Here is a 15691-nt window from a genome sequence, read left to right on the forward strand (position 1 = left end):
CTCTCACTATTTTCTAATAGTCCCAGCGACCCTCTACAAGGTCACATAGGTTTGGGGTCCATTCGTGGTTCGCATTCCACTTTTGGAGTATATGGTTTGTGTTGCCCCTATCCCTATGTTTCCCCATTGCATCCTATTGTAACTATACATTGTTTGCACTGTTTTCTAAGACTATACTGCATATTTTTGCTATTGTGTATATATATCTTGTGTATATTTCCTATCCTCTCACTGAGGGTACACTCTAAGATACTTTGGCATATTGTCATAAAAATAAAGTACCTTTATTTTTAGTATAACTGTGTATTGTGTTTTCTTATGATATTGTGCATATGACACTAAGTGGTACTGTAGTAGCTTCACACGTCTCCTAGTTCAGCCTAAGCTGCTCTGCTAAGCTACCATTATCTATCAGCCTAAGCTGCTAGACACCCTATACACTAATAAGGGATAACTGGGCCTGGTGCAAGGTGCAAGTACCCCTTGGTACTCACTACAAGCCAGTCCAGCCTCCTACATTGGTTGTGCAGTGGTGGGATAAGTGCTTGAGACTACTTACCACTCTTGTCATTGTACTTTTCATAAGAGAAAAATATACAAAACAAGGTCAGTGTATATACACATAGCCAAAAAGTTTTGCATTTCCTCTTTTCACTCTTTTCTAAGTGCTGAAAAGTACTTCTAAACTTTCAAAAAGTTCTTAAAAGTTTAAAAAGTTTTTTTTCTGTCTTTCCAAAAAGTTCTGAAAACTTTTTTCTCTTTTTCTATCACTTTAACTCTCTCTAAAAAAAATGTCTGACACAGGAAAAAATGTTGAACTGTCCAAACTTGCATATGATCACCTTAGCTGGAAAGGAGCAAGGAGTCTCTGCATAGAGAGAGGTTTGAGTGTAGGGAAGAATCCTTCCTTAGAACTGTTAATTAATATGCTTAGAGTACAGGATAAGGCCATAAGTGCCCAATCTGGTGAAAAAGTAGCTAATGGTTCTCAATCTGATCCAGGGACTCCCCCAGGAAAAGGTTCAGGAAAGAAACTTCTCAGCCTGCCCATTACTAGACAGTCTAGCATAGTTGGTACAGAGGTTGAATCACACCATACTGATGGTGTGCTCTCACATTATACTGGTAGCCAAGCTGTTAGGGTGCCCTCTGTAAGGGACAGGTCTCCTTCTGTTCATTCCCATCATACCTCTGTATCTAGAAATGTCCCTCCCACCCACCCTGATGACAGATTGTTAGAAAGGGAGCTCAATAGATTGAGAGTGGAACAAACCAGACTGAAGCTCAAGAAGCAACAGCTGGATTTGGATAGACAGTCTTTAGAATTAGAGAAGGAAAGACAGAAGTTGGGTTTAGATACCCATGGTGGCAGCAGCAGTATTCCCCATAGTCATCCTGCAAAAGAGCATGATTCCAGGAATCTGCACAAGATAGTTCCCCCTTATAAGGAGGGGGATGACATTAACAAGTGGTTTGCTGCACTTGAGAGGGCCTGTGCTGTACAGGATGTCCCTCAAAAGCAGTGGGCTGCTATCCTATGGCTATCATTTAGTGGAAAGGGTAGGGATAGACTCCTTACTGTGAAAGAAAGTGATGCCAATAATTTTACAGTTCTTAAGAATGCACTCCTGGATGGTTATGGCTTAACCACTGAACAGTACAGGATAAAGTTCAGAGAGACCAAAAAGGAGTCTTCACAAGACTGGGTTGATTTCATTGACCAGGCAGTGAAGGCCTTGGAGGGGTGGTTACATGGCAGTAAAGTTACTGATTATGAAAGCCTGTATAACACAATCCTGAGAGAGCATATACTTAATAATTGTGTGTCTGATTTGTTGCACCAGTACCTGGTAGACTCTGATCTGACCTCTCCCCAAGAATTGGGAAAGAAGGCAGACAAATGGGTCAGAACAAGGGTGAACAGGAAAGTTCATACAGGGGGTGACAAAGATGGCAATAAGAAGAAAGATGGTGAAAAATCTCAAGATAAGCATGGGGATAAGGGTAAAACCAAAGATCCCACTTCAAATCTTAAACACTCTTCAGAGGGTGGGGATAAAACAAATTCTTCCTCTTCTTCCCAACCTGCACACATTAAAAAGCCTTGGTGCTTTGTGTGTAAAAACAGAGACCATAGGCCAGGGGATAAGTCCTGTCCAGGTAAACCCCCTGAGCCTACCACCACTAATACATCAAGCTCTAGTGCCCCTAGCAGTAGTGGTACTAGTGGTGGGACTGCTGGCAACAGTCAAGTTAAGGGTGTAGTTGGGTTCACTTTTGGGTCCATAGTAGAAACTGGGGTAGTCACTCCCAAGACAGTTTCTGTCACACCTAGTGGCACTGGCCTTGCCACACTGGCTGCTTGTCCCCTTACAATGGATAAGTACAGGCAGACAGTTTCAATAAATGGTGTTGAGGCCTTGGCCTACAGGGACACAGGTGCCAGTTTCACTTTGGTGACTGAAAACCTAGTGCCTCCTGAACAACACATCATTGGACAACAGTATAAGATTATTGATGTCCATAACTCCACTAAGATTCTTCCCTTAGCTATAATTCAGTTTAGTTGGGGTGGAGTTACTGGCCCTAAGCAGGTGGTGGTATCATCTAGCTTACCTGTAGACTGTCTCTTAGGTAATGACCTAGAGGCCTCAGGTTGGGCTGATGTAGAGTTTTATGCCCATGCAGCCATGCTGGGCATCCCTGAGGAATTGTTCCCTCTCATTTCAAGTGAAATGAAAAAGCAAAGGAGAGAAGGCCTGAAAACTCAGGATCCCTCTCCATCAACAGGTAAAAAGGGTATCACAGTATCCCCTAACCACCCTACCATTCAGGATACTATTCCTGTGGTGGGAGAAACCTCTCCTGGGGTGGCACCTGTTCCAAGGGAATCATCAGCTGGCAAAGCTGGACTCCCTGAGGTGGAAGTACCTCTCTGTGGGATAACTAGCATTGGTGAGAAAAAGAGCACCATTTTAGTTAACATGGAGCATCCCTCCAACCCTCCCAGAGAAACTTTAGTGCAGAAACTCTGCACTGCCTCACAACACTTAGGACAGCATCCCTGCCCTAGTGTGGAGCTCATAGGACAGCATCCCTGCCCTGCTCCAACCCAAGAGAAACAGCATCCCTGTTCTCTCTTCCAGCCATATGGACAAAGTTTTTGCCCAGCTATGGCTTTTCTGAGACAGCATCCCTGTCTGGCATTTCCATCACTACAAATAGGTTCAGTGGACAATTCCCACTGCTCTAAACTAAAACTTACTGATAGAAACTCTGAAAATACATCTTCACATTGTTGCTTAGCTAAAAAACTTCAAACAGGGTGGTTTACATCCCCACAGGGAAGTAACCATATAGTGGATGATAAAGGGAGTAACCAGTCTATTGCAGAGCTACTCTCTACTTATCACCACTTAGACAATAAAGTCTCAACTGGCCAAGGTTAGCCTTATTGTCCTTCGTTTGGGGGGGGGGTTGTGTGAGAAGGTAGCCTCTTTCTAGCCTTGTTACCCCCACTTTTGGCCTGTTTGTGAGTGTATGTCAGGGTGTTTGTCACTGTTTTCACTGTCTCACTGGGATCCTGATAGCCAGGCCTCAGTGCTCATAGTGAAAACACTATGGTTTCAGTATGTTTGTTATTTGTCACTGGGATCCTGCTGGTCAGGACCCCAGTGCTCATAGGTTTGTGGCCTATATGTATGTGTCACTGGGACCCTGTCACACAGGGCCCCAGTGCTCATAGGTGTGCATGTATATGTTCCCTGTGTGGTGCCTAACTGTCTCACTGAGGCTCTGCTAACCAGAACCTCAGTGGTTATGCTCTCTCATTACTTTCAAATTGTCACTAACAGGCTAGTGACCATTTTTACCAATTTACATTGGCTTACTGGAACACCCTTATAATTCCCTAGTATATGGTACTAAGGTACCCAGGGTATTGGGGTTCCAGGAGATCCCTATGGGCTGCAGCATCTCTTTTGCCACCCATAGGGAGCTCTGACAATTCTTACACAGGCCTGCCACTGCAGCCTGAGTGAAATAACGTCCACGTTATTTCACAGCCATTTTACACTGCACTTAAGTAACTTATAAGTCACCTATATGTCTAACCTTTACCTGGTAAAGGTTAGGTGCAAAGTTACTTAGTGTGAGGGCACCCTGGCACTAGCCAAGGTGCCCCCACATTGTTCAGAGCCAATTCACTGAACTTTGTGAGTGCGGGGACACCATTACACGCGTGCACTACATATAGGTCACTACCTATATGTAGCTTCACCATGGTAACTCCGAATATGGCCATGTAACATGTCTATGATCATGGAATTGCCCCCTCTATGCCATCCTGGCATTGTTGGTACAATTCCATGATCCCAGTGGTCTGTAGCACAGACCCTGGTACTGCCAGACTGCCCTTCCTGGGGTTTCACTGCAGCTGCTGCTGCTGCCAACCCCTCAGACAGGCAGCTGCCCTCCTGGGGTCCAGCCAGGCCTGGCCCAGGATGGCAGAACAAAGAACTTCCTCTGAGAGAGGGTGTGACACCCTCTCCCTTTGGAAAATGGTGTGAAGGCAGGGGAGGAGTAGCCTCCCCCAGCCTCTGGAAATGCTTTGTTGGGCACAGATGTGCCCAATTCTGCATAAGCCAGTCTACACTGGTTCAGGGACCCCTTAGCCCCTGCTCTGGCGCGAAACTGGACAAAGGAAAGGGGAGTGACCACTCCCCTGACCTGCACCTCCCCTGGGAGGTGTCCAGAGCTCCTCCAGTGTGCTCCAGACCTCTGCCATCTTGGAAACAGAGGTGCTGCTGGCACACTGGACTGCTCTGAGTGGCCAGTGCCACCAGGTGACGTCAGAGACTCCTGCTGATAGGCTCCTTCAGGTGTTAGTAGCCTTTCCTCTCTCCTAGGTAGCCAAACCCTCTTTTCTGGCTATTTAGGGTCTCTGTCTCTGGGGAAACTTTAGATAACGAATGCATGAGCTCAGCCGAGTTCCTCTGCATCTCCCTCTTCACCTTCTGATAAGGAATCGCCCGCGACCGCGCTGGAAGCCTGCAAACCTGCAACATAGTAGCAAAGACGACTACTGCAACTCTGTAACGCTGATCCTGCCGCCTTCTCGACTGTTTTCCTGCTTGTGCATGCTGTGGGGGTAGTCTGCCTCCTCTCTGCACCAGAAGCTCTGAAGAAATCTCCCGTGGGTCGACGGAATCTTCCCCCTGCAACCGCAGGCACCAAAAAGCTGCATTTCCGGTCCCTTGGGTCTCCTCTCAGCACGACGAGCGAGGTCCCTCATATCCAGCGACACCGTCCAAGTGACCCCCACAGTCCAGTGACTCTTCAGCCCAAGTTTGGTGGAGGTAAGTCCTTGCCTCACCTCGCTGGGCTGCATTGCTGGGAACCGCGACTTTGCAAGCTACTCCGGCCCCTGTGCACTTCCGGCAGAAATCCTTCGTGCACAGCCAAGCCTGGGTCCACGGCACTCTAACCTGCATTGCACGACTTTCTAAGTTGGTCTCCGGCGACGTGGGACTCCTTTGTGCAACTTCGGCGAGCACCGTTTCACGCATCTTCGTAGTGCCTGTTTCTGGCACTTCTCTGGGTGCTACCTGCTTCAGTGAGGGCTCTTTGTCTTGCTCGACGTCCCCTCTCTCTACAGGTCCAATTTGCGACCTCCTGGTCTCTCCTGGGCCCCAGCAGCGTCCAAAAACGCCAAACGCTCGATTTGCGTGTAGCAAGGCTTGTTGGCGTCCATCCGGCGGGAAAACACTTCTGCACGACTCTCCAAGGCGTGGGGGATCCATCCTCCAAAGGGGAAGTCTCTAGCCCTTGTCGTTCCTGCAGTATTCACAGTTCTTCTAGCCTAGTAAGAGCTTCTTTGCACCAACCGCTGGCATTTCTTGGGCATCTGCCCATCTCCGAGCTGCTTGTGACTTTTGGACTTGGTCCCCTTGTTCCACAGGTACCCTCAGTCAGGAATCCATCGTTGTTGCATTGCTGATTTGTGTTTTCCTTGCATTTTCCCTCTAACACGACTTCTTTGTCCTTAGGGGAACTTTAGTGCACTTTGCACTCACTTTTCAGGGTCTTGGGGAGGGTTATTTTTCTAACTCTCACTATTTTCTAATAGTCCCAGCGACCCTCTACAAGGTCACATAGGTTTGGGGTCCATTCGTGGTTCGCATTCCACTTTTGGAGTATATGGTTTTTGTTGCCCCTATCCCTATGTTTCCCCATTGCATCCTATTGTAACTATACATTGTTTGCACTGTTTTCTAAGACTATACTGCATATTTTTGCTATTGTGTATATATATCTTGTGTATATTTCCTATCCTCTCACTGAGGGTACACTCTAAGATACTTTGGCATATTGTCATAAAAATAAAGTACCTTTATTTTTAGTATAACTGTGTATTGTGTTTTCTTATGATATTGTGCATATGACACTAAGTGGTACTGTAGTAGCTTCACACGTCTCCTAGTTCAGCCTAAGCTGCTCTGCTAAGCTACCATTATCTATCAGCCTAAGCTGCTAGACACCCTATACACTAATAAGGGATAACTGGGCCTGGTGCAAGGTGCAAGTACCCCTTGGTACTCACTACAAGCCAGTCCAGCCTCCTACAGTGATTATATGTGTCTAACAGTTGTGCCTGTGTCTCTCTGCAGGTGGTGCTTGTATGTGTGCATGTAATGTGTTGTGCCTGTGTCTCTCTGCAGGTGGTGGTTACATCTGTGCATGTGACGGTTGTGCCTGTGTCTCTTTGCAGGTGGTGGTTGTATCTGTGTGTGTAATGGTTGCATCTGGGTCTGGTTGCATCTGGTGGTTGTATCTGTGGATGTAATGTTTGCTCCTGGGTCTATCTGCAAGTGGAGGTTGTATCCGTGCCTGTTATGGTTGCACCTGTGTCTCTCTGCGGGTGGTGGTTATATCTGTGCGTGTGATGGTTGCGTCTGTGTCTCTCTTCAGGTGGTGGTTGTATCTGTGCGTGTAACAGTTGCACCTGTGTCTCTCTAAAGATGGTGGTTGGATCTGTGCATGTAATGCTTGTGCCTAGTCATATGATATTAGTGTCCTCTTATATAATGCATATTTTTGTTCCTGTGCATATTCAAATTATAGTTGTTCTTGTGCATATGACACGTGTGCTTGTTCATGTGGTGGAGGTGCTAGTTCATATGATGGCTGCTTCTGTTGATATGATCATCACATCTGTCCAGTTGATGATTTTGTGTATTCATGTGGTGGTTGCTCCTGTTCATATGATGGCTGTCCCTTTTCATATGATGAGTCTGTCTGTGCATTGCATGTTTGTGCTTCATCATATGAAGGTTGTGTCTGTTCATTTTATGCTGGTGCCTGTGCATATGATGGCTATTCCTGTTCATGTGGTGGTTTTGTCTGTGTATTCATGGTTGTACCAGGTCATATGATTGATGATATGATGATTGTTCCTTTGACAGTTGTTTCTGTTCATGTGATGTGTGTCTCTATGATTCTGTCTGCTAGTATGATGGTTGTGGCTTTCCATGGATGTTCTGTTCATATGACAGATGTTCCTGGTCAGTGATGGATGTGCCTGTTCACAGGAGCAGTAACTGCACATATGATGGTTGTGTTTACTCATCAGATGGTTGTCTGTTCATATAATGGTTTTTCCTGTTTATATTTGATTGTACCTCTTTATGTGATGGTTGTGTCTGTTACGTGATGTCTGTTCTTCATGGTGTTTTGTGTTCATATGATGGTTGTTCCTCTCCATGAGTGTGCCTGTTCAGATGATGGTTGTTCGAGTTCACACAATGGTTGTGCTACCGATATGATGGCTTTGTTTATCCATCTGAAGGTTGTTCCAGTTAACATGATGTGTTTGTGCATAGGGTGATTGTACTAAATCATGAAGGTCATGTCTGTTATGTGATGGCGGTGCCTGTTCATGTCAAGGGTGCGTCCTCTGCACACCACGGCTGTAAATGTTCAGATGTAGTTTGTTTTTGTTGTTCCAGTTCATATGATGTTATGTCTGTTCATATGATGATCCTATCTAAGTATGTGTTGACTGCTCCTGTACATATTAGGATTGTATGTTAGTATGACGGGTGTTTGCTGTTCATACAATGGTTGTGCCTCTTCATGTGATGGGTCTTGTTCATATGATGGTTCTGTCTGTTGCTCTGATAGTTGTATCTATGAAGCTGGTGGTTGTTGTCCACGTATGTCTGTACTGGTTCTGCATGTAATAGTTCTGTCTGTCCACACAATCATTTCATTGGATATTTGAGTCGCTTATATAGTACTGGGCTGATAATTCTGAACCAAAATGAATTTCCAGCTGCAGGTAATCTAATACATTCCTCCTATGAGACACACAAAAGGTTTATGTCTTTAAAGCACTTAAGATATTCTATGTTTTCTTATAATTTTTAGGCCCAACCTTCGAGTGGAAATACCACATACCATCCAGGATATTGAGGTCTTCAACTGCACCGGTGAGTCCTGCTACCAGCCTCTGTGAGCAAGCAGGTAGGGTAAGAATACTGTCCCGCTTACAGCACACGTGGTGCCTGCCTCTACTTTATGAATGTAGGTTGTTTGGAAACCTTACAGGATTACTCTGCTTGCTTTCTACGTGTGGATTTACTGCAGGAGGTGAGGACATACCCTCACCACCCTCAGAAGATGCATCTGTACATGCAGGCTGCAGTGTATTTTGGACTCTGTGGAGCACTGCTCCTGGAGCCCTGTGGTGTCAGGTGTGAGAAAGTAGCCTCTTTCTAGCATGGTTACCCCAATTTGGCCTGTTTGTGAGTGTTTGTCAGCGTGCTTTTACTGTCTCACTGGGATCCTGCTAGCCAGGACTCACAGTGCTCATAGTTTGTGGCTTATGTGTGTGTTGTCAGTGTGCTTAACTGTGTCACTGAAGTTCTGCTAACCAGAACTCCAGTGCTTATGCTCACCCTATTACCAAATTAGTCACTATAGTTTAGTGACTCCATATTTCAATTCTAATTGGCACACTGGACCCCCCCCCCTTATAAGTCCCTAGTTTATGGTACCTAGGTACCCAGGGCATTGGCGTTCCAGGAGATCCTTATGGGCTGCAGCATTTCTTTTGCCACCCATAAGGAGGTCAGACAAACCTTTTTTCAGGACTGCCACTGCAGCCTGAGTGAAATAGGGCCCACACTATTTCACAGCCTTTTTCACTGCATTTAAGTAACTTATTAGTCTCCTACATGCCTAACCTTCATTTACTGAAGGCTTGGTGCAAGGTTACTGTGTGAGGTCACCCTTGCACTAGCAAAGGTGCCCCCATGCTGTCCAGGGCCAATTTCCCGGACTTCTTGAGTGTGGGGACATGATTACACACGTGCACTACATATATGTCAATACAAATATGTAGCTTCACAATGGTAACTCCGAATATGGCCATGTGAGGTGTCTAAGATCATGGAATTGTCCCCCCATTCCAAATATGGTATTGGGGGGGGGGGGCAGTTCCATGCACCCTGGGGGCTCCACCATGGACCCCCAGTACTGCCAAACCAGCTCTCTGAGGTTTTCACTGTGGCCCCAGCTGCTGCCACCTCCCAGACAGGTTTCTGCCCTCCTGGAGACTGAGCAGCACAATCTCAGGAAGGCAGAACAATGCATTTCCTTTGGGAGGACGGTGTTACACCCTCTCCCTTTGGAAATAGGTGTTACAGGCATGGGAGGGGTAGCCTCCTAGAGCCTCTGGAAATGCTTTGACGTTACAGATGGTGCCCTTCTTGCATAAGCCAGTGTACACCAGTTCGGGACCCCCAGTCCCTGCTCTGGTGTGAAAATAGACAAAGGAAAGGGGAGTGCCCACTCCCCTGTCCTTCACCACCCCAGGGGGGGTGCCCAGAGCTCCTCCAGTGTGTCCCTGGGATTTGCCATCTTGGATTCCAAGGTGTGGGGACACTTTGGAGACCTCTGAGCAGCCAGTGCCAGCCGGTGATGTCAGAGATCCCTCCTCATAGGTGCATACCTGGGTTGGTAGCCAATCCTCCTCACAGGGCTATTTAGGGTCTCTCTGTAGGAGGCTGGCCTGGCTTGTAGTGGGTACCAAGGGGTACTTACACTCTGTACCAGGTCCAGTTATCCCTTATTAGTGTAGAAGAGGTGTTTCTAGCAGCTTAGGCTGATAGAAGGTAGCTATAGCAGAGCAGCTTAGGCTGAACTAGGAGACATGCAAAGCTCCTACTATACCACTGGAGTCATATGCACAATATCATACGAAAACACAATACACAGATATACGAAAAATAAAGGTACTTTATTTTTATGACAATATGACAAAAGTATCTCTGTGAGTACCCTCTGTATGATTATGCCAAATAGACACAAGTTATATGTACACAATACCAAAAATATGCAGTAATGGCAAAAGGAAGTAATGCAAGCAATGTAAAGTTACAGTAGATTGCAATAGGAGCACATAGGTATAGGGGCAACACAAACCATATACTCCAAAAGTGGAATGCATACCACAAATGGACCCCAAACCTATGTGAGCTTGTAGAGGGTCGCTGGGACTGCAAGAAAACAGTGAGGGTTAGAAAAATAGCCCACCCCAAGACCCTGAAAGGTAGGTGTAAAGTGCACCTACAACTCCCAGAGAGCACAGAAGTCGTGATAGGGGGATTCTGCAAGGAAGACCAACACCAGCAATGCAACAACAGTGGATTTCCAGACCTGAGTACCTGTAAGACAAGGGGACCAAGTCCAAGAGTTGAAACAGTGTCGAGAGTGGGCAGATGCCCAGGAAATGCCAGCTGAGGGTGCAAAGAAGCTGCCGTCGGATGAAGAAGCTTTGTGTTCTGCAAGAACGAAGAGGACTAGGAACTTCCCCTTTGGAGGATGGATGTCCCACGTCGTGAAGAAGCTTGCAGAGGTGTTCCCACACAGAAAGACCGCATACAAGCCTTGCTAGCTGCAGGGGTCGCGGTTAGGGTTTTTGGATGCTGCTGTGGCCCAGGAGGGACCAGGATGTCGCCACTTTGATAATGAGACAGAGGGGGCGCCCAGCAAGTCAGGGAGCTCTAACAGAAGCAAGCAGCACCCGCAGAAGTACCGGATCAGGCACTTAGAAGATTTGTGAACTGGAGTTGGCTCAGAGTCACAAAGGAGGGTCCCACGATGCTGGAGGCCAACTCAGAGGGTTGAGCACTGCAGGACGGAGCGCTGGGGACCCAGGCTAGGTTGTGCATGAAGGAAATCCTGGAAGAGTGACCAGAAGCCGGAGCAGCTGCAAATCACGCAGTACACAGGTTTGCATTCTAGCATGGGGAGGCAAGGACTTACCTCCACCAAACTTGGGCTGAAGGATCACTGGACTGTGGGAGTCACTTGGATAGAGTTCCTGTGTTCCAGGGACCACGCTCGTCAGGATGAGAGGGGACCTAGAGGACTGGTGATGCAGTCTTTTGGTGCCTGTCTTAGAGGGGGAAGATTCTGTTGACCCACTGGAGATTTCTTCTTGGCTTCCAGTGCAGGGTGAAGGCAGATGACCCCCAGAGCATGCACCACCAGGAAACAGTCTAGAAAGCCAGCAGGATGAGGCGCTACAATGTTGCTGGTAGTCGTCTTGCTACTTTGTTGCGGTTTTGCAGGGGTCCTGGAGCAGTCAGTGGTCGATCCTTGCTAGAAGTCGAAGAGGGAAGTGCAGAGGAACTCTGGTGAGTTCTTGCATTCGTTATCTGAAGAATTCCCCAGAGGACAGACTCTAAATAGCCAGAAAAGGAGGTTTGTCTACCAAGAAAGGAGGATTGGCTACCAAGAGAGGTAAGAGCCTATTAGAGAGGGTCTATGACATCACCTGCTGGCACTGGCCACTCAGAGCAGTCCAGTGTGCCCCCAACACCTCTGTTTCCAAGATGGCAGAGGTCTGGGACACACTGGAGGAGCTCTGGGCACCTCCCCTGGGAGGTGCTGGTCAAGGGAGTGGTCACTCCCCTTTCCTTTGTCCAGTTTCGTGCCAGAGCAGGGCTGGGGGATCCCTGAACTGGTGTAGACAGGCTTATGCAGAGATGGGCACCATCTGTGCCCATCAAAGCATTTCCAGAGGCTGGGGGAGGCTACTCCTCCCCAGCCCTTCACACCTATTTCCAAAGGAAGAGGGGGCAACACCCTCTCTCAGAGGAAATCCTTTGTTCTGCCTTCCTGTGCCAGGGCTTTCTGGACCTCAGGAGGGCAGAATCGTGTCTGAGGGGTTGGCAGCAGCAGCAGCTGCAGTGGAAACCCCTGAAAGGCAGTTTTGCAGTACCCGGGTTCTGTGCTAGAGACCCTGGGGATCATGGAATTGTCACCCCAATACCAGAATGGTATTGGGGTGACAATTCCATGATCTTAGAAATGTTACATGGCCATGTTCAGAGTTACCATTGTGACGCTATACATAGGTAGTGACCTATGCATAGTGCACGCGTGTAATGTTGTCCCCACACTCACAAAATCATGGGAATTTGCCCTGAACGATGTGGGGGCACCTTGGCTAGTGCCAGGGTGCCCACACACTAAGTAACCTGGCACCCAGCCTTCACCAGGTGAAGGTTAGACATGTAGGTGACTTATAAGTTACTTATGTGCAGTGAAAAATGGCTGTGAAATAACGTGGACGTTATTTCACTCAGGCTGCAGTGGCAGGCCTGTGCAAGAATTGTCTGAGCTCCCTATGGGTGGCAAAAGAAATGCTGCAGCCCACAGGGATCTCCTGGAACCCCAATACCCTGGGTAGCTAAGTACCATATACAAGGGAATTATATGGGTGTACCAGTGTGCCAATGAGAATTGGTAAGTTTAGTCACTAGCCTGCAGTGGCAAATTTAGAAAGCAGAGAGAGCATAAACACTGAGGTTCTGGTTAGCAGAGCCTAAGTGATACAGTTAAGCACCACACAGGGAACACATATAGGCCACAAACTTATGAGCACTGGGGTCCTGACTAGCCGGGTCCCAGTGACACATAACAAACATACTGAAAACATAGGGTTTTCACTATGAGCACTGGGCCCTGGCTAGCAGGATCCCAGTGAGACAGTGAAAACACCCTGACATACACTCACAAACAGGCCAAAGGTGGGGGTAACAAGGCTAGAAAGAGGCTACCTTCCTACACAGCTGTCCAAATTTGATGGATGTAAGAACTTGCCTCCCTGTGCTGCGACAGTACCCCTGTGCACCACGTCTTCTCCAGCTCCTGGGCTTCTGTGCACTTCTTCCAAGAAACCTTTGTGCACAGTGCAGCCCAGGTCCCCAGCACTCCATCCTACGACAAACAACTCGCTGAGTTGTTCTCTGGCGGCGTGGGACCTTCCTTTGTAGTGCTGCAACAACCTCACTTTGCATCTTTGTCCCCGTGTTCTGGGATTTCTGTGGGTGCTGTCTTGTCTTCTGAGGGCTCTCTCCAGTGCTGAGAGCCCCCTCTGTCTCCTCAGTCTGTGTTGAGTCCTCCAGGTCCCTCATGGGTCCAGGCAGCTCCTTTTTGACTCAAACCGCGTACCAAGACTTGTTGGCCGAATCCAGCAACGCAAACAGCCTGCATCCAACAACTCGACGTGGGACATCACCTGCACCAAGCAGGAACCTGCAGCCATCTTCTTTGGTGCTCTTCTGTACTGTTCTTCTAACCGGAGAATCCACTTTTGCACCTTCATCCAGGTTGGCAGGGGCTCCTGTCCTTCCTGGACTCTTCTTCGACTTCTGGACTTGGTCTCCTCTCTCCACAGGTCTTCGGGTCCAGGAATCCATTGTTTGTTGCTTGCAGTCTTGCTTGGTTCTTGCAAAACCTCTTATCACGACTTGTAGTGTGTCCTGAGGAAACTTGCAGTACTTTACCCCTGTTTTCCTGGGCTCTGGGGTGGGGTACTTTACTTACCTTTGGTGTTTTCCTACATTCCCAGTGCCCCTTTACACTTGCTTAGGGGGGAATCAGTGATTCGCATTCCACTATTTTAGCATATGGTTGGTGTTGCCCATTGTAATCTATGGTATTTTCTACTGTTTGCACTATTCTGTGACTGTTTTGTTGTTTACTAGTGTATATATTGTGTATAATACTTACCTTCAGAAGGAGTATAGCCTCTTAGATATTGTTGGCATTGTGTCACTAAAATAAAGTACCTTTCTTTTTGGTAACACTGAGTATTGTGTTTTATTGTGTGTAAGTACTGTGTAACTATGGTGGTATTGCAGGAGCTTTGCATGCCTCCTAGTTCAGCCTAAGCTGCTCTGTTACAGCTACCTCTATCAGCCTAAACTGCTAGACCACCTCTATTCTACTAATAAGGGATTACTGGACCTGGCACAAGGTGTAAGTACCTTAGGCACCCACTACAAACCAGCCCAGCCTCCTACATTGGTGGTGCAGCGGTAGGATGAGTACTTCCGATTGCTTTACCACTTTGTTACTGGTGCTTTTCACAAGAAAAGTGTACTCCAATACTTAGAGATTAATACAATTGTACCTAGCAGTCATTTTTCACTTTCTAAAAAGTTCTTTCAAACTTTCTAAAGGTTTTTCAAAAGTTCTGAATTTTTTTTTTCTTTTCTCCAAAAAGTTAGGCCAAATAGTTTGCTAACTTTTTACTCCTCTCCCTAACCTCTTTCTTTCACTATGTCTGGTTTAGAGGCTACCCCGAGGGTTGTGAAGACACTTATGAAAGCTTGCATTTCAAAAGTCTGATGGGTCACTGATTAGAAATAAGTTTATGGATTGGAAAGAACCCTACAAGGATTTTCTCTTGAATCTCCTCTTGCAAGATGATCAGGAACATCCTACTGGTCGGGTACAGTCAGAAGGGGAAGTAGAGGGAGATTCCACCCAGGAAGATTCAGGAGAGCATTCTGAAAATCCAGGGGCGGGTTCTTCCACTGATCTTTCTATTAACAAACCTCCTAGTGTAGCTGATAGTGGGAAGGGGTCTCACACAAGTAGGGCACCCTTTACACCTAGAGGCCAGGTCACTAGGTTACACCTGTTAGGGAAATATCTTCTTCTGTCCATTCTCACATCACCTCAGTCTCTGAAGGGTCTTGTAGGAGGCCGGCCTGACTTATAGTGGGTACCTTGTGGTACTTACACCTTGTGCCAGGTCCAGTTATCCCTTATTAGTAGAATAGAGGTGTTTCTAGCAGCTTAGGCTGATAGAGGTAGCTATAGCAGAGCAGCTTAGGCTGAACTAGGAGACATGCAAAGCTCTTACTATACCACTTATATCATATAGCACTATATCATAAGAAAACACAATATTCAGAGTTACTAAAAATAAAGGTACTTTATTTAAGTGAGAATATACACAAAATATACACACAAACCAAAATCAGGAATGTAAAACACTTAGAAAAGTATTGCAAACACTGTAGAACACAATAGAATGCAAATAGGCCTCGGCCTAGGGGCAACACAAACCATATATTCCAAAAGTGGAATGCTAACCACGAATGGACCCCAGGCCTAGTGTAGTGTGTAGAGAGTCGCTGGGAGTATAAGAAAACACTAAGGGTGTACAAGATACCCCACCCCAAGACCCTGAAAGGTAGGCGTAAAGTGACCCTACTACCACAGAAAGACAGTAAAGTCGAGATAGGGGATTCTGCAAAGAGAGCAACGGACTGCAAAGCACTGAAGACGGATTCCTGGACCTGAGGACCTGCAAAGGAAGGGGACC

At 47.0% G+C, this 15691-nt stretch overlaps 1 protein-coding gene across 2 annotated transcripts in view; it reads left to right on the forward strand.

Annotated features, from left to right (window-relative positions):
* The window catches only part of LOC138295312 (NXPE family member 4-like), a 557878-nt gene that overhangs the window by 460188 nt on the left and 81999 nt on the right, over window positions 1-15691 (forward strand). For both annotated transcript variants that reach the window (XM_069233530.1, XM_069233529.1), the window contains exon 5: window positions 8428-8489. In XM_069233530.1, coding sequence (XP_069089631.1) covers window positions 8428-8489 — 62 coding nt within the window. The remainder of the gene's footprint in view (window positions 1-8427; window positions 8490-15691) is intronic.

The sequence above is a fragment of the Pleurodeles waltl genome, chromosome 5 (assembly GCF_031143425.1).
Source record: "Pleurodeles waltl isolate 20211129_DDA chromosome 5, aPleWal1.hap1.20221129, whole genome shotgun sequence".
In the NCBI taxonomy this organism is placed as follows: Eukaryota; Metazoa; Chordata; class Amphibia; order Caudata; family Salamandridae; genus Pleurodeles; species Pleurodeles waltl.